Genomic DNA, 19,049 nt, shown 5'->3' with positions numbered 1-19,049 from the left:
ATTTGTTGTGTTTGGTTTTTATTGCACAATTAATACTCTAGTTTACAGGTTTTGATTGGTATGTGATTAGTTTGAAAGACCTCTCAACAGCTTCAGTTAGGATGCTGTAAGTGTTAGTTTTGGGATATCTTGATGCCGAACACAAATCAGCCCCTTGCAGTGGTTTCTGAGTCTGAATGTTTCTTTTCTTCATGACGATCCAGCTGTGAAAAATATCCGCTGCGGTTAAGAGTACAGGAATAAACAGTCTGACAAAGAGCCTCCTTGTTGCCTCGGCCCAGTCACTCAGAGTGAAAGGCTGTTCACATACTGGATCACTATCTGACCCATTACCATGCTTGTTTTATGTCTTCATGTATAAAATCAGTATTCCTGATTTTAAATCACATATTATTCCAATTTCCTGCTTGAATGTGAGGCTCTGTTAAGTTTAGTTTTTAAAGCTAGCCCAACGCACCTCGACATCACCTCGTGTTCATGATCTTTGAAACAATTTTAGGTTTTCTTCAGCCACATGGAGTCGATCCAATAAAAACTCAAGGCTGTCAAGTCAACCATCTTTTTATTCCGTGACCCATTAGTTGGGAAAATTGTAAATGGAACCAAAAGGAGACAGCGGTCAATCATCAACATGATGTTAAACGTTAAATCATGCCAGAACATTATTTAACAGGTAATGTCATTCAGAAATAGTTCTTTTTCATTCTCATAAATGCTTCCAGCAGTGGTCTGGTTTGAAACTGAAACAACCTTCTGTCACTGTCTCTGGTCAGGAAGCGCACAAAACAGCTGATAGTATTTACAAACAATAACTTCACAGCCAAAATGTAGTTTCCTCCACGTACCCTATTCAACCGATGATTTGATTACAAGACGTACCGAGGAGCAGGACCACAGCACAAATTCCATGATCATCTGATTCATTCTAAAACAAAACCTTTCAGCTTTGCACCTCATGTTTGAACAGACGCCGTCTTTATCATTCATTAAATTAAAAAAATGCATCAGAGTTAAGACTTGAATGCTAAGGCTTAAAAATAACCGACTTCCATTTCAAATAAAAATGATTAAAAAAATAACGTTCTCAGAGTCTTTGGCAACAAAAGGTTTTGTAACATCTTCATTTAAAATATTATCTTCCCAAATGTCCATGTTGGTCGAGCTTTTCACATTTCTTTTGAACCTCTAAGACAAATGTACATATATTTATAAATCCTGTCCATCAGTATTTCTTTGCTTCTTTTTTCTTGTCCAGCTAATCAGAATGCAAACAGCTGGTTTATAGTGATAAAATATCATAAAAGTAACTGTCCTCTTCATGCTGGACACACATGGACGTCATGAAGTCATGTCCAATGTCTTTCAACAGCCCCATCAGTCTTTCCATGTGTAAAAGTCTTTCTGATGGCCGGGGCCTCATCCAAACTCCAGCCCGTAGTTTACGATTAAAGGAATGTTACCTTCTCTTTGCTCGTATCGAGAATATCATTAGGAAAAGGAGGCGGGGGTGGTGGAGCCTCGTTGCTCCTCTTGTACGTGCTGAAGGACTGTGATGCTTTCACACCGTGGAAAGATCCTGGTGGGTTGAAGGTGTCTGAAGGGACGATAAATGAAAAAAGGAAAGAGAAATGATGGGGATACAGTAGGTTATTGTAAAATGACAGCAAAACATTTAAGACAATTTTCCTCTACTGTCTCTGTACTGCATAGATGATATTCTCATCCAAGTGGGAATTATGGAAATCAAGCATTTATGCCAAAATGCCAGAGGATTACTTAAAGTGTAAAAGTGTATCTGCAAGGGTTGAAACAGATAACCTTGGATCTTAGAAAATAACAGAAAACTCAAGGAAAATATGTGAGCTTTCAAAGAGAAAAGATGACATTCTCTCTGTCACGTGTCATTTATCACTCAACACTCATCACTCTACTGAAATGAGATAGATATTTAAAAGACATTGAACCTGAACTTTATTTTATTTTGCCAATATTTAATTATCAGGTCAAAAAATACAAACGCACTTGCACTCTCTTCCCAAGGACAACCACCGCTGTGAAAAATAAAACTCGACCTCACTATTTTCTTAACTCCACAAGAGGGAGCTGCTCAGCCACTAACCAGGTCTACACGTGCCGCATGCAGGAAAAGAAAGAAACACACTTGCAGAGGTAGACGTGTTGCAGAGGTAAACGTGTTGCAGAGGTAAACGTGTTGCAGAGGTAGACGTGTTGATGTCGCCACCTTACAGGTAGAGAAAGTAGTAGCTGCTGCAATTGTAATCTTTGTGCAGCTGCTGTTTTTTTTTCGGTTTCACATTTTACACTTGTTTCACCTCTTAGCTAAAATACTTTAATTATTCAAAATGGATAAATAACCTCTCTAAATATCTATGAACAAGGCTTTAATTCATTTAACTTTTTTAAGACACTTGACCATCAGATAAGGTCAAGTTGTGTGTAAAAATAGCCACCTCTACAGAGTTAATTATTCTACATATAAGTAACAACACAGTGGTTAGTGAGTGTTCGATTCTTAATAGACTATTGAATAGACTATCAACTCAAATCAATTGTGGGTATCACACATTGGAACACACTGGTTTTAAGTAGGGATGATGTCTTTATGACTGAGGGAGAAGACATTTATGTTAGAGTGTCTGTACCTGATTGGTAGATTCTTAGAGGCCTGCTGTTACTTTGGGCTCTCAGACTTCCTCCTTCTTTCCCGGTCACTCTGATGGGCAGCACCTGGCTCACGTCTATAGAGGCTGGAGGTAGAGAGAGGCAAGACTGGGGTCAGTGTTGTAAACATGTACAGGTCGACACACTACCTAAACCTTTAAGGCATTTTAATCTGAAGGCGGATTGACCTTACAACTGGCTCACGGCTGATGAACAATGTGTCCTAAAAGTTCAGCTGCACATAAATATGTCAAGTCTCTTGTATGCTCTATAACACCAGTTTTAAAAAAGACACAAAAGATTTAAAACTCAAATTGACCCTTGTACTGAAACAGAAGGAGATTCATTTAGCAGGCCCGTGTCCTGACCTGCACTGTGTGTTCTATGGTGGGACCCCTTCTTCTTGAAGCCTTTCTCCTTTCCCTTGGGCAGAGCAGCCAGCTTGGTGGGGATCTTCTGCTGCACAGACCCAGGTTTGTGCACCTGGTTGGTGGTGCTGATCAGGTGGTGCGGCAGCTCGGGCTTGGCCGGCAGGGGGCTGATGCTCTCCCGGCGCGGTGGAACCTTTGGGGGAATTTCCAGGGAGTTGGGGTTTGTCGCCAACAAGTGGGGCTTTGGAGTAAAGATGCCACCTCCGTTCACTATGCTTCCCCTGAACGACTGGTGACTGGAGAGAGTCCAGAACTAGAGAGGAAGAGGAGATGCATTTATGTCTGATTATGTTGTTTTATAAGATTTAAACCATCAGTGTTATATAAACATGTTTCTTGACCATGTTATACTTTGTAATGGACAAATGAATAAGCTAATTTTGTTGATAAACATCAATCAATCAGATTCATCCTATTCCTCACTTGTGCTGGATCATCAAAGTTTCCTGGGTAGAGCTTCTTTATTTTCTCCTGCAGCTGCTCCAGACGCTCCCTCTCCTGGTTTAGACGCTCCTTGTTCTTGTCTACTGACTTTGTGGACTCCCTCAGCCTCTCCAGGTCCTGCTGATAGTCTTCCTTCAGCCTCTCCAGCCCAGCCTTCTCTTCATTGAGCTTCTCCTCCCACTCTCGGCAGTCCTCCTCCCTCTGTTGCAGCTGAGCCTCTAGAGTCTCAATCTGAATCCTCTGCTGCTCCTTCTCCTTCTCCCAGCGCTGCTGCTCCTCTTGATGCTGGGTCTGCAGCTTGTGCAAGTTGGCAAGCTTCTCCTTCTGCTTCTCGGAGTTGCGCTGCTTCTCCTGCTCCAGCAGCACACTGCTGTAATGACGGGCATGCTGCTTGCTCTTTATCTGAAAAGCGTGCTGCAGCTCAATCTGGCTGTCCTGCTGGGCGATTATTGCCTGCACGTTGAAGAATTGAATGTGAAACATATGAAATCTAACATAGGAAAGCACACAATGTATTATTGTGGTTGAAACCTAATGGAGTTCTTTTCAAAAAGCATATAATTCATTTCACAAATACAGCCAAAAGTAAAAAAATAACACAATTTCTCAATCTATTTTAAGAGCATTGACAATGTCTTACTTCTAAGCTGTACAGCCTCTGTGCGAGCAGTATCACCCGGTCATACTCCTACAGAGAAAAATAACAATGCACACCAAAGGACTTGCAGTGACATGTAAACATTTCTGTATTAATGAAAATAGAATTTTTTTTTAAAAGGAAAACTGTTAACTAAATAAGAATTGGAAGGGTTACCTGTGCCACAGAGAAATCACTGGAGACGAAATTGCAGTTTGGCATCTGTGTGACGTCATCAGCCTTAAAAGCAAAATAGCACAAGCAATGTTAGTACCTGATGATTTATCTGATGATGGAAGAAAGGTTGAGATCCTTTACATCCGTCTCACTCACAGACTGTTCCAGGTTCTCAGAGCTGTAACTCTCCTGGAGCTGAGGGTCACTAGTGGTGGGACTCCCCTCGCTGACAGCTGCATCTCCATCTGACAAAATGAAATCATACACATCCAAAGTCAATAACTTTCACATATTCAATATGAGCAAAGTTACCTAATTTCTGCTGTATGATTGGGCTTGTTGTAAACAAAACCAATGCAATCAAAGTTTAAAACAAATCCAGATATCCATATGTAAACCCTGATGCATGATGCAAGAGTTCCAGAGAAGGTTTCTTGTCAAGTTCCCTGACTACTTTTATTAAAACTCACGTCAGAATATCTTATAATTCATGTAAATTAAATTAAACACACACACACACACACGTTGATAAATATATAAGCCATGTTTTACTAAACATCATGAAGCCGTCTTACTGTTGACACACCATGTTAGTTTTATGTCAGCTTACTTTCAGCAGAGTTACTATCAGACACTCCAAAGGTCTCGGCCTGCCAGAGCAGCCCCTCCTCCGTCCTACTCTCATCCATAAGAAGGTTAGAGTCTTTTATCCTTGTGAAGAGCAGGTTCTGCAGGTTTTCCACTGGAGACAAAAGAAAAAGAAAACAACTCCTTAAAGATCTCCTCCTCAAAAGACATCAGTGCTGAGTCACGACTTTGATGTAAGGGAAAACACAACAGAGTATATTTCACCTTTACTTCTGCGCAAGTCTCCAAAATTCAAATAAGGACTTTGTTATGTCATTACAATGTTTTAACAGCGAACCGATGCCGAAATAAATACTGAATCCTGCCTCATTATTACAACCATGATGAACAAGGCTTCACAAAACTGAGGCTAACTTTTGAAAACAGAGTAAACACTGAGCTCTCACCCTCATTGATGGCTCCTTTGAGCAGAGTCGTCCCCTGCTGGAGGTCAGTGGCGTCCCCTCGGAGCAGCAGCCCTTTGTGGGGGGTTTCCTGCTCCGTAATCGTCTCGTAGAGGGCAGCGAAGATCTGCTGCTTCTCTGTCAGACTTTGCAGAATCAGCTCATCCCTCATCTTTAGATTTTCTAAAGAGTAACAGCATAAAATAAGCAACATGTAGTAAATGCATTAGAAATGATGAGAGAAAAATAAATTGATTGGATACTGTTTCCCTCCTGTGGGTCTATTTAAATTAATTCAAATAAGAGTTGAAGTTGACTGAACATGACTTCCCCTTTATATAGTACACTTAAACACTGAAAAAAGAAATCCAGTATATATTATTGATTATCAAAACATGATCATGGACCCTTTCCGTAAAGTAGCACATTTTTTTCCCCACTGAAAAACAATCATACAATTATAATGTCATGGCATTTATACATTTCAAAACAAAAGAACAATACAAAACAGTAAGCAAAGGAAAAGACGACGTGCGCATGCCGAAATGTGTAAACTAAAATTTCTCTCTCAAATTTTTGTGTGTGTACAACCTCTTCTTTCCTTTATGAAAAACAAACGACATGATACGCAATCCAACCTTTCCCCAATAAAAAAAACGAAAAAACTGTATTTCTACCTACAGAAGAATACTGAACCATGGAACAAAATAATTTAACATTAAAATTAAAAAAGGATGTTTTATAGGCCCCTTAATGCATCTCTTCCCATAATCAATTCTTGTGTAAGAAAGAGTACCTTTAAAGTGTAGCAGTGCAGCAGTCAGTTCAAGGTTCAGCTCCTTGTCTGGATAGCTGAATCACACAGACATTTGACCAGTTATATTTTTTATAAATATATTCCATATAAGAATAATCTCTTTAATGTCCTTTTGATTTTTTTAATCTCATGATGTGGTATATGTAAGGATGGAAAGGGCATCACAACAAATACAGCACCAATAAGATAACATTTATCATATTTATGACTCCCTGGAAATGTATCTAAAAGAAAAATAACAGATTTTTATCAAATGTGAAGAAAACATTGTAGATATAATGGGCACATTGCCATAACATTTGGGCATATCTACGATTTCACTTTGGAATCTTTTTAAGATTTTCATTTTTATCACATTCGGGCCAAAATGTCAGCTTTGCACACAATACTGTATATATCATGATTTAATTGGCAGAGAGACAAAACATTTATGAGTGATGAGACTACAAGAATTGTATTCATTACTATTTGAAAGATGTACTGCACAAAACAGAACTACACTACTCTCTTCTCTTATTTCAGTCACATTTCAGTCTTTTAGCTATCATCAGATATCAAGGCTATGAACATAGGCGGATGCAACTATTCTGTTGGAGCCATGATGTAGTTTGTTTGTTTCATTTTATCTGTGAGGGTAAACACAAGGTGAACGTATTCATGCAGTCCTGATTTTGAACACATGGTGGAGCATTAATGTAGAAGTGCAGTTTGACTACATATTCCTTGAAACATTCATAGAGTCAAAACAAAAAGCTTGTGACTCACTCCCCGATAAAACTCAGTCTGCTCTCTTCCTAGAGGTCATCAGCTTACCAGTTCACCGCTTCTCGTATCAGCGCCGTCCATGTGATGCATTCCTCTTTGGAGCGCGTGTGGATCTCGTACATCTCCGGCATGCTGGTGGTGCATTCAGAGATAAGGTACATGGCTTTGTCCTCATGAGCCACCTCCCTAACTATCAGCCTCTGAAGGGAGATCACTGGTGGTTTGTTATCCTGCATGGGACAGCACAATACAACAGGTGTTATCATTAGTATTCAAATAATCATCACAATCGCTCCTGGATTATGACATCATATCATGCAAGATATGATTTATCTTGATGTCATGATTTAAAGAAAGGAATTTTGTGTCTTAGACTTAATATTGCTTATTATATGTAGAACAACTGTTTAAAATGTGAATGTTTAGATGATACAGTAGGTAGCGATTCAGCAAAAGACCTTCAGTTGAGTTTTCTATCAGCTGCTCCGTTAATGTTTGGCCAGAACTCACCACAGCAGCAAAAACAAGCTTCTGATCTTTCTCTTGTAAGAGGAGGAGCATGTCTGACAGCAGCACAGCAAGGATTTCTAATGAGACATAAATGTCAATCAGCATCAACACAACCCAACACAGGTGCTTGAGGTTATGACTCAAGCTGCCATGGAAGCCGGAATCAAGACATGCCAACTTTTCATGATGTGTGACTTTTAGTCTTTGACACTTCAGTGATGACATCAAAATATGCTTCCAAACTGGTTCTTTAATCTTTCGGCTTTCACAAAGGCAATTTGCAGGAAAGTTAAATCTCATTAAAAACACAAACACACATTCCCATAATACTGCAGTAATCCACCGAAGCGTCAGTCACTTGATGCATCATCCCTCAAAATGTCATCAACATCAGACCAATGAGTAGAAGGAGGAACCATTAGACTTCAGACGTTTCCATACAGGTGTATTTCATGATACACTTGTGTACCTTGTCGAAGTTAATATGCAGAGTAATTATTTTTGTCTTGTTCTGCCACATTAGTGTATACAAATATATTTTAATGAAAATGTAAAACCACACTGATCATCAGTCTCACTACATTTACAGCTTTAATTAATGACAGCTGTTAACAATAACATATCTAGCAAAACACTTTCCATACATAGCTGTGAGCAATGGTTACTGACTGAGCCACGAACAAACAAACATCACAAACCTTTTTGTCTCCCGGAGGACTTCCAGGTTAAGGTGCCTTCGTGTATCAGTGTCCTGTTCCCCTGGATCAGATCCTCCCTGCGGAGCAGCTGGCCGTCCTTCAGCCGGCCCTGAGATTTTGGCTCCAGACGAAGGGCGATCTCTTTCAGACGAGTGGCTTTCTCGTATTCATTGACCTGAGCGTTCACCTGCGAGATGGTGTCTTTGATCAGCGCCAAACCCTGAACCAGAGACCTGTACTCGTCTGTGTCAGCTGAAAGGAGAAACTCATCAATCGACCAGTCTTTAAATACATATAGATGATAACATTTTATACATGGGACCATTCCAGCCAGCATTTAGGTTACCAAAGAAGATTTCAGTTTGTCAAAGGCCGAACATTGATTATAACAACAGTAACGGCTTGTTGAGATGCTGGTAAGTGATGAGATGATACCTTCAGTGTTCTTTATGATTCTCTCCACCAGGACGGGATATTTTGTGATGCGTTGAGTCACCAACAGAAAACACTCAGGGATTCCCAACCGTCGCACAAGGGGATGCTGACCTATTTTCTGTTAAAATAAAAAAGAATGGTTTTGTTTTTTAAGACTTGCATCATTCTTGCCATCCAGTCTCAGGCTGAACATCAGACTGTTATATTTTTGTTAGTTACAACATTCTTTGCGGAACGTCATCACTGTTGCTTGTGTCCTAGATACTGCTTCTGATGCTGCAGGCATGCAACTAATGCACTTCAATTTCCAATTGCATTTATTCTGACAATACAAGACTCGCATCCATATACATAACTTGAGCATGAGTGAAGACTGCTCACCCTAACATGGATCTGCAGTTTCTTGTTGTTCTGCAGCTGCTCTTTGAAGAGGGTGATGGTTTCAATGTGATTACTGCAGAATTCACTGTAACACGCCATCATTCTTTCTCCCCGTGTACCTGAAAACTAATACAAAAAGGGAAAGAAAACATTTAATGTACATTTCTAGACAGGATACGATTTAGTAGTAACAATCCTGCAATTGAGGTTACTGCCAGCTTATGACTGAAAATGTAAAAATATCAAGATTCACTTTATTTTGGGAAAGGGAATAATTGAGGGAAGAGAGAAGCTCAGCACAGAGACCCCAGACCAGATCTGGACCGAGGACATCGTGGCTGTATGCCGAACACCAAATGCAACATACACAAACAACGCCACAAAGCATGTACTAAGCTGTTCTTGTATTTCTGCGTGTCACAGTATTCATGTCAGTGCTGCATACGGGACAGTAACATCAACAGGCACAAAGCACCTGGGGGCAAAGGTAGCAACTTATGGGCATCTTATTTTCAAAATGTGAAAAGGAACCCCAAATATGAAAATGTTGTCAATGCATAAGAACATCTGGATAATGTTGATCAATCTGTATAGTCAATTCATGATCTTTTTGGGACTCTAAAGATCAGCTTCCCCCTGTCATCAGTTGTTTTGAAGAAGATTTGCATGGAAAAGGTAATGTCCTGAAGGTATGTAAATAATGACACTTTTAAGAAGGAAGAACTATTTCTTTAAACTTGTACTCAAAGTGGGGTCCATGGCACTAGGTTAAACGACTCCTTAAAAAAAGTTTGCTCCAAATTATTAAATTGTACTTTATCATGAAAAAGTGCATATCTACACATGAGGAGCATTTGAGCCAATAAAATAAGCGTTTTGAGTCCATTATGTTCGCTTTGGACCAAAACAAAATTTGATGATGACACAGAGCAATAAGTTTATTATTTTTAAGTTGAAGCACTTACTGAAAGTCAGCTTTAGTCTGCTATGTTTAAATATCTGAATCCTTTATGACTATGCCAGCCTTCCAAATGTAATTAAAACAAAATCTCAGTTTAAAGATGTATAAGTGGTATTAACATTCAATGACATTGCAAATGGCCCTGCTTTGGGACAAAAAAAGGATTATCTCATCTTATCTTAACATGATTCAAATCTAAATGTGTTTTTGTTTATCATTATGAAATAGGTCTGAAGTATTTAGGTAGGGAAGTTTTAAAATGACTCAACCCTACCTGAGAGTTGAGAATATCTCCCAGCTGTGTGATCTGGTAGTTGTGCGGACTTTCCTCCTCTTGACTTAGGTGTTTCCGTAATTTGAGGCAGTTAAGGAAGTCCTGGTGGAGGTTGAGCAGTTCTTCCACTCCAGGGAAGAGCCTCTCAATCTGGGCCCCCTCTATCAGCATGGACTGCCTCAACTCGTGCACGTAGACATGAAGAAGGATTTTTAAGGTGCGTACATGGTGCATCTCCGTCTGGATCAACTCTAGGAAAAATGAAATAGAAGGTTGTCTTGATTAATACGTCGAGGTTGAGTGCCTGAAACGTACAGGAAAATGTGTGTGGGCTACAATAACTAGGTTTGTATGCGCCTTGCTCAACAACAAAGGCAAACAAAGACATGTAAGTAGATAAAAGTAGTTCACCAGGTTTAAGCTGGAAACATGTATTCTTAGGTGAACACAATTACTGGTGTCATTATCTTTATTATCATAGCAGAAGTGAGCTAAAGACAGCATCAATCAACATCATAATTATAGGCACTGTCATCAAAGAATGTATCTTCTTCAACTGGAGATTGACATGAGAAAGTTCTGTCTGAATATACAACCACTTTATAAGATAAAATATATGATTACTGAAAATATTTTTGTGATTATCTATTTAAAGACCTCGCTGGTTGAGCCTACCATAGATGACTTCCTGTCTCTTAACAGCCTCTTTGTTCAGGGCCTTCAGGTAGTTCTGGTCCACAGCCACGCCCCACGACCCCGCCTCCAGGTTCTGGTGGTCGGACTCCAGCTCTCCTTGCAGCTGAGTATAATGGGAATCTGGATGACACATAGAAATTCCCACCAGGACTTGTATCACCCAGACAAGGCTTGTGCTTTGTGGTCATGTGGTTATGTATCTCAGTGATTCATTACCGGTCATGTACAGGTCTTTTTTTTTTTGTGGCAAAAATGTTTTGTACATGCACAGGTTTTATTCTTGTTTCATTAAAAAAAAACAGAGGAAGGTTCAATTCAACAAAAAAAGCTTCTAACTGTGGATTTTATGGCCATATTTAACAAAAAAGCCACTGTCATGACACAATATGCACTTTCTGTCCATTGTTGACAAACATATGATGAAATAATCTAAACTGATTATTTCTATCTAATGGTAATTGTTTTATAATTTATTATTATTACTTATTTGAAAGGTTCCCTGGCAAGATGACATTTGTAAAATCCCAGATCAGGTATATACACAGGAAGTATGTATTCTAAGAAATAGCTGTTTGAGGATACTGACTGAATAGGTTTTTTTGTATAATGTCTCAGTCTGTGTTTTGTTGTGCCAAAAAGGTACAGGGAGCTTTCAGCAGCTTCTCATCCTGCTGACAGAAACCCACTGACCTTCTAGGTTGATGGGCTCAGCCAAAGAGGAAGCCAGCGACACGGAGTCCTCAGGGATCGGCTTCGACCGGAGGCCTTCGACCTCATCCATCTGCGCGGGACTGGATCTAGTTAGTAAGTGATGAGATAAAGCTCCTCAGGTAAAAATGATGTCAGCGTACAAAACTGCACACACAAATTCTTTTTTGCATACAATTCATTATTCCTTTAGACTTGGAATGTTGATCTCATCTATCCGATAGAAGGAGAAATGACAGTAAAAACAATAAAAGCTAACACATGACTCAGTATCAGGTTTTGTATCGCTCATCTTTATCAAGATTATAATGAAACCGGAAAAACATGCGACTGTTTGATTTCCAGTCAAGAGTCAGCAGATGAAATACAATCTGTATCATGTAAGAGTTTAATAAGAACGCTGTTGTGCTGGGAATGTGGCCTAAGACACAAAAGGCACATGATGGAAATGAGTTCTTAAAATTCATGTTCACCAACCTGGGACTTGTGTTGATGAAAGAGGAGGAACCAGGCTGAACTCTGTGTTTTTTAGGGGTGACGGTCATGCCTGGACGGAGGATGCAGGCGGGGAGGCCATGGGAGGCTGGGGGAGAAACGCTCTCCCCAGAGCTGAGAGGGAGAGAAAGAGAGAGAGAGAGAGAGAGAGCAAAAAAAAAACAGAGAATTAGAAAGAAAGAAAAGTAGACTGTGAGTAACAGAGGCAGAAAGACAAATTCTATGTGAACTAATAAAAGTAGGAAGTTTGGGGAAAGAAAGAGAAGCAAAGTGCAGAGGAATTAAATTTACAAGAAATGAACTGTTACAAGTAGTTGTGTCAAATTCACATCATAAAAACAAAATAATAAAAACACACAGCAAATCTAAAGTCAGAAAACTGATATCTTCTTCCCTTGTACATTCTTTCCCTTGTTAATGTAAAATCACACATTGCATTTTCAAAGTAATGAGCTGTGTTCTACAACTATGAAAACACATTTAACACCATTTAAAAACTTTAACTGACATAAACACAATATGATTGAAACCCCACAATACAATAATACTGAAAATCAATGCATAGATTATTGGCCAGCGCCTCATCAAAAGCAACGAGCATTTCAAGGATTAAGAGTCTATTACCAAATGCAAATGAACGTACCTTTATTATTTGTTTCTGAAAGCACGTGATTGACTCATAAGCCCTCAAAACAGACAGGTTACCTAAAAATAGAGAAAGGACTGTAAGTAGAAAGCGCATGAATCCAAACAACAACTAATCCAGCTCTGTGGAGAGGGAACTGGTTTGGCAAACTGTGACAGCACAGCTCAAGTCAGACCAGCTCCCAGGCAAAGACGCAACAGACAAATAGTGCCATAGGAGAGAGAACACAGAGCTGTGCTACAAATGAGAAGATTTATTACAGTGACAGTACAGTTTCTGTTAGCACATACATGGAATAACACTTCCTATTCTGCTTTAAAACAGACATTACAGGACATGAATGTCAATGAGCTCTTATCTACTCAGCATTTTCATTTACTCTGTGATATATAAGATCTTTGCAGAATGGGATGTGAAAATGCTAACAGATGCCGAAATAGTACTGACTGAACGATCCTTTCAAATCCAGCTTTGAAATTAAAGTGTTTCTCATTTTCTGTTCTTGAATGCCATTTAAGTAATCATCTCTATATCTGTGACCAGGAATGACTCACTTTGTTCATATCTATAAACTTCTGTTTATTATTTTTAGTGTTCCACAGTTTCCTTGTGACACTGGAAATACAAAATGAGGAAGAAAATCCTGTAGATACAAATGGACAAGGAAGATGCAGACATAAGACTGACATTGAACACCATGTCGTCACAATCTGATTGAATTTGGTGCCAACTCTGACAGAAAGCAGTGTGTGTCCTGTTTTCAGTGCAGTGACCCTGCTGGCTATGTCTTCATGAGTGTCTGTAAATGTGCACATGCTAATGGGCCCTTGAGGGTCAATGAGACCGATCCAGTGTTTTCTACCTGATTCAAAAGCAGCAGTAGCAAAGCTTGTGGCAAACCAGACAGAAAGAAGACTCTTTAACGTGGGAGGTTCTGTTGGTGCTAAAATAAATCATACTGAACAAATAAACTTGAACAATGCATGAATAACAACCACATTGCTAAAAGGTCTTTTTTCAAGCTACATTAAAAACGGCCCTCTAATTGTATCGAAGCAGCAGTTGTTCAAAGTCAGACACACCTGAAACGTACACAATACTGTTTGACTAAACACACACAGCAGCTCTCCTGCTAGCCTCTGGCTCACCTGTTTGACACACACACGTCCTGCAGAACAAGAGCAGAAACCACAACATCAGTGTTTGCAGCACACTGTTTAGAGAGGCTTATAGCAGCTAATGTGCACGAGGGCTGTAAATGCTGCTACAGGTGGGAGTCATTTAAAAAAAAAAAAAAAAAAAGTATATAATTTGATATAATGTAGACGCTATTGTCACGCCTGGGGAAGCTTTTTTTCTTTTCTTTAGGTAGTTTGATTGTGTAGGACTTCATATCTTTCTTTTTTGTTGAACCCCCAAAAACAAAATTATGGAGAAGGATGAATCAAGATGTGCAAATGTGTTCAAATATTAAGCCAACATTTCACAATCTATTTACACCCATCAACTAGAGAACAGAGAATTACAATTGTGATGTTGATTAACTTCTAAAGTATTTTATCAAGCAACAGGACAGTCAAGAGTCGATAACCAAGCACTAGTTTTGATGGTGTTTGGTCAAAAACCATCTGACCATACCAGATGATGAAAGATCAAGAGATCCCCATAATAAGTGGTGGAACGACCAACAAAGCCATGCCATCAATTTTAGCATATGCCAGATATTTGTGTGAGGATGTGTTCATTTTCTGAAATTTCACAGATTAAATTAATATCTAAAATGTATTTATTTGTAAAAAAAAAAAAGTTGTTTGCAGTACTAGTCTAGCCTCAATTCTCAAAACTCTTCCTGCTTTACCTGCTGTTCAACCATTTCTTGATGTGTCCTGTAAACAAAGTCCCAGTTCCTATAACAATAATCTGCCAAAGAATCACATGATATTTATTATCTTTTGGGATAGAAATAGCAACAACTGTGCTTTGGACTTAACCGATCATATTAAAAGCATTTTCTACATACTTAATTGTAACCATATGACAAAGTTTAAGATCTACAAATGTCCTCAGCATACAAACAAACAAACCTTTTCCCAGGTACTTGTATTACATTACTTTCTTTAAAATACCCATTTCAAAGCCCCATGGTATGTTATTAGCCATATTGTGGTTGTATAGTTATTCAGCCCCTTGTTGTGAGTGACAACCACACCTAAAGTGATTCACCCACACTGGGCGGAAAGAGAACAGAGCAGCATGAAATACAGGTCATTCCCTGCAAGAGACAAAACCTGACCAGCAAGTCTGCCAAGTATCCTGCAGAGGACAGAAGAAAAGAAAACTGCTAAATGCTGCGTTTGTGGAAAGTAGTTTCACTTAGAAAGACATGGGCCCGAATCACTTCAACACCGCAACAACAAGACTATGAAAACAAAGGAGAGTTGCTGATGTTCTGCCGTGACAAGTAAAGTGAAACCAGGCAATCAATGGTTAACAGTGAAACTATAGCCATCAGCCTGAGGAGGCCGTAGAAGCTGACTGATACACAGAAACCAGTGATCCGTGTTGCTCTTGTTCCTAATAAACCCTGGAGGCTGAATTTGTTCACACAAGCACATCATCACACAAGCATAATTTGCCAAAGTCAGAGACGTAGTGAAATCTTCCCTTTAAAGCAACAGGTCCTGCTTGTGCTCCATGTTGCCTTCACATCCAGCCTTGACACACAGTTTATTTATTAACTTCTGGATCCTGTCGGTGTTTTTTATCTTTAGTGTTAGGTGCTGTAAACGCATGCCAATGTGCTTCTGTCAGTATGAACAGGTGAATCCTTCCCTTGCCACGAGTGACATCTGTGTGTATGCAATGCTGTGCGACCTCTGGGTGATACAGCACTTCCTTACTGGAAACATATTAGTCTGCCAATTGGTCACAGATCAATATCAAACTTGACTCTCTTTGACTTTGATGTTTGCTGTCCATTTTTGAGGAGCATTTTCATTTGTACGCTATATATTGTTTTTTAGATTTTTCTTACTGTTTCTGGCAGACATTGGTTAAGTTTATTTCCGAACAGTATGAACATCATTGCAAACTCTTTAAACGTACCTTTTTATGTATCTTGCATTACAGTTGAATGGATTCATTCATGGATTCAGATTAATTTGAACAGTGTGCACATTCCACACCTCCTAACAATAATGTAATTTTGCTTTAAGGACGATGATGTGATGCTTTCATATTATACTGAAATGAATGGACACCAATGGCTGCAACAAACAGTTTGAATACTCTCAGTTTCTAACATACAGCACGGTTTGCAGAATGGTTAGCTGAGCTCTAAAGTATACGTGACTTGGGCTAAATGGGAAACAACATGCAAAACCCCTGGTATTCATTGTGACTCTTACATTTAGAGGTCATACCATGCTCTTGTAAATATAATACATAATGATGCCCTCAATTTCTGATTTAAAAATGGGATGACAGGCAAGAAAAATGTATTCCTTTTATTGTCAACAGCTAAATACGGTCTCCTCATACCGTCATTGTGAGGCGACACTGAAACCTTGCCTCTAACACAACACCAGTGATTTATTCTAATTCTAACATTGGTTCTGTACTGGTGGTTTGGATGCATCTATGTAATGGATTCATGTTCGAGCTTTTAGAATATACCAGAATAGAATATACCGCTATCTCGATGTCTTTCAATGCTGACACTTCAAACCCTTACAAGTCTCAGATCTTCGCTTTGTTCGGGTGTTTTAAGTCCAGAAACTTTTTACACTTGAATACACTTAAAATGTAATTTGGCAGTTTATACATTAAAACTGGCATTCATTTAGCTCGACTTCCTCTTCAAGTGAGGCTTGATGAGTTCAAATCCTGGCAGTGCTTGAACCTCAACTGAAAACTAAACTTATTTCAACACATTTTAACTACAATTTCAACTTCATTCAGTAACTGCACTTTGACAGCAACTTCAACTTCTTGAATTCAACTATTTAAACTGCAATACTTCAGTGAACTAGAGTATTACTACCATTACAAGGCGGAAACTGCAGTTTTAAGTCATATCATTCCGCCTGGGTTATTTTATGAGGATCTATGTTTTTGTGGAATCGTGTGTTTTAAAGGTTTTCGTATCGCTCCGCGTTCAACTTTATTTAACGTTTCTCCAAATGATAAACCTGACAGGGTTCTTAATGGTTCCCTCAAAGCACATGGTAGGAACCACATCACAGCCTCATTGAGTGCCAGGCTGTTAATTATTAAGAAAATTAAAAAAAGAGCCATAAAAGGTTTTCGTGGTATCAAATGGAGGGGGATGTGGGGAATGCCAAGGTGCCAACGTTAAGTGGTTACTCCCCACCGACGTCAGGACAGCAGAGTCGCTGCCCATCTTTAGGCTGAAAACTCACCTCTTCAAGAAGTACTACCCTGAGCCTTCCTCGTAGCACTTATTGCATTCGTATTAGTTTGTTGCACTTATTGCATTCGTATTAGTTTGTAGCACTTATTGCATTCGTATTCGTTTACTGCACTTATCCTATTCGTAGTAGTTTGTAGCACTTATTATATTCGTATTAGTCTGTTGCAATTATTGTTTTCGTAGTAATTTGCCTCTGCACTATACTTTTGCTCTGGTTTATGCTTTAAGATGCTTGTTTAAGAAAGGAGATGCACTTATGACTTCTGGTGACTAGTAGTTCTCTTGAATACCTATGTTGAATACACTTCCTGTAAGTCGCTTTGGATAAAAATGCGTAATGCTAATGACTGTAATGTAATGTAATGTAAATGTAATGTAATGTAATGTAATATACTGTAGTGTAATGTAATATAATGTAATGTAATATAATGTAATATAATGTAATGTAATGTAATGTTCCATCATTAGAGACAGGTGCTTTGGGATGGAGGGGAACGACACAAGAGGTCAAGAGGTGGAGACATGAGCGTCTGTCACTGTAACGTTAACGTAGCTACGCTACCGTGGTGAATACCGACCCACCGACACCAGCGTACAATTACGGAACGTTCGTGTTAATTGTTGCCTCAACTGTTCAAAGTCAAATAAAAAAAAACCCACTAATGAAGAAGTTCATGTCAGTTAACAAGTCGGTTGTTTTAAAGTACGAGGTAACCGCTTTAGTAACGACTTGTTTTCACGATGGCGATATGTTTTCTTAAAAAGGTAGCAAACGGTAACCAACTGACGTCAACGTAACCAACTGACGTTTACGTAAGCAAACGTTAGCTTACGTAAACCAACTGACGTTAACGTAAGCTACGCTAACGTAACCATTTAGAACGTTAGAGTTAACCAACTGACGTTAACGTAAGCAAACGTTAGCTTACGTTAACCAACTAACGTTTACGTAAAAAACGTTAGCTTACGTTAACCAACTAACGTTAACGTAAGCTACGTTAGCTTACGTTAACCAACTAACGTTAACGTTACTTACGCTGACGTTACCATTTAGAACGTTAGAGTTAACCAACTGACGTTCACGTAAGCAAACGTTAGCTTACGTTAACCAACTAACGTTTACGTAAAAAACGTTATCTTACGTTAACCAACTAACGTTTACGTAAACTACGCTGACGTTACCAGTTGGAACGTTAGAGTTAACCAACTGACGTTAGAGTTATTTACGCTAACGTAACCATTTAGAACGTTAGAGTTAACCAACTGACGTTAACGTAAACTACGTTGACGTTACCAGTTGGAACGTTAGAGTTAACCAACTGACGTTAACGTAAGCAAACGTTAGCTTACGTTAACAAACTGACGTTAACGCTACTTACGCTAACGTAACCATTTAGAACGTTAGAGTTAACCAACTGACGTTAGAGTTAACCAACTGTTAATGTAACTACTGACCAACCAGAACAATTAAACAAACAAACAAACAAACAAACAAACAAGTCCTCCTCTTACCCGGTGTTGAGATGAAGCACAAGCACACCTTTCTGTTTATTCCAGAGAGGAGTTAAGGAGTTAATGTCTTTCACCAGGTGCCTCTGTGGGAGGCAGAACCACACACACACTGCACAGTGGAACCAGTGCACACACACACTACACACTGTGATCCCTCCTCTGGTGAGCCCTCCTTCCCTCTCTAAGCATTGTGGGAACAGTTCATCCAACACTTTAAACTAATGCAGGAGACATGTTTCCACCAGTGTGACCTCTGCTGTACTGCTGACAACTAATTGGCATTTATGTAAATTCACCTGATTGGTTGTTTGTTTTAA

The 19,049-nt window shown here is 39.2% G+C and overlaps 1 protein-coding gene across 1 annotated transcript; it reads right to left on the bottom strand.

Annotated features, from left to right (window-relative positions):
• Positions 1–10: 10 nt before the first annotated feature.
• Positions 11–18,975, bottom strand: arhgef18a (rho/rac guanine nucleotide exchange factor (GEF) 18a). Its single transcript, XM_054625037.1, has 21 exons — positions 18,733–18,975; positions 12,786–12,847; positions 12,125–12,256; positions 11,630–11,736; positions 10,919–11,059; positions 10,244–10,494; positions 9,009–9,134; positions 8,628–8,745; positions 8,193–8,444; positions 7,495–7,571; positions 7,033–7,214; positions 6,199–6,254; positions 5,406–5,585; positions 4,982–5,113; positions 4,528–4,616; positions 4,372–4,434; positions 4,198–4,245; positions 3,537–4,010; positions 3,051–3,366; positions 2,664–2,768; positions 11–1,594 (listed from the first exon to the last, which is right to left on the bottom strand). Exons 3-21 carry the CDS (start codon positions 12,190–12,192, stop codon positions 1,446–1,448), a joined length of 2,934 nt encoding a protein of 977 aa, XP_054481012.1. The 5' UTR covers positions 12,193–12,256; positions 12,786–12,847; positions 18,733–18,975; the 3' UTR covers positions 11–1,445.
• Between the last annotated feature and the right edge of the window lie 74 nt (positions 18,976–19,049).

This window comes from Anoplopoma fimbria, chromosome 3 (assembly GCF_027596085.1).
Source record: "Anoplopoma fimbria isolate UVic2021 breed Golden Eagle Sablefish chromosome 3, Afim_UVic_2022, whole genome shotgun sequence".
Lineage (NCBI taxonomy): Eukaryota > Metazoa > Chordata > Actinopteri > Perciformes > Anoplopomatidae > Anoplopoma > Anoplopoma fimbria.
Note: the sequence above shows the minus strand (reverse complement) of the source record. Positions and strands in the feature narration are given on the sequence as shown.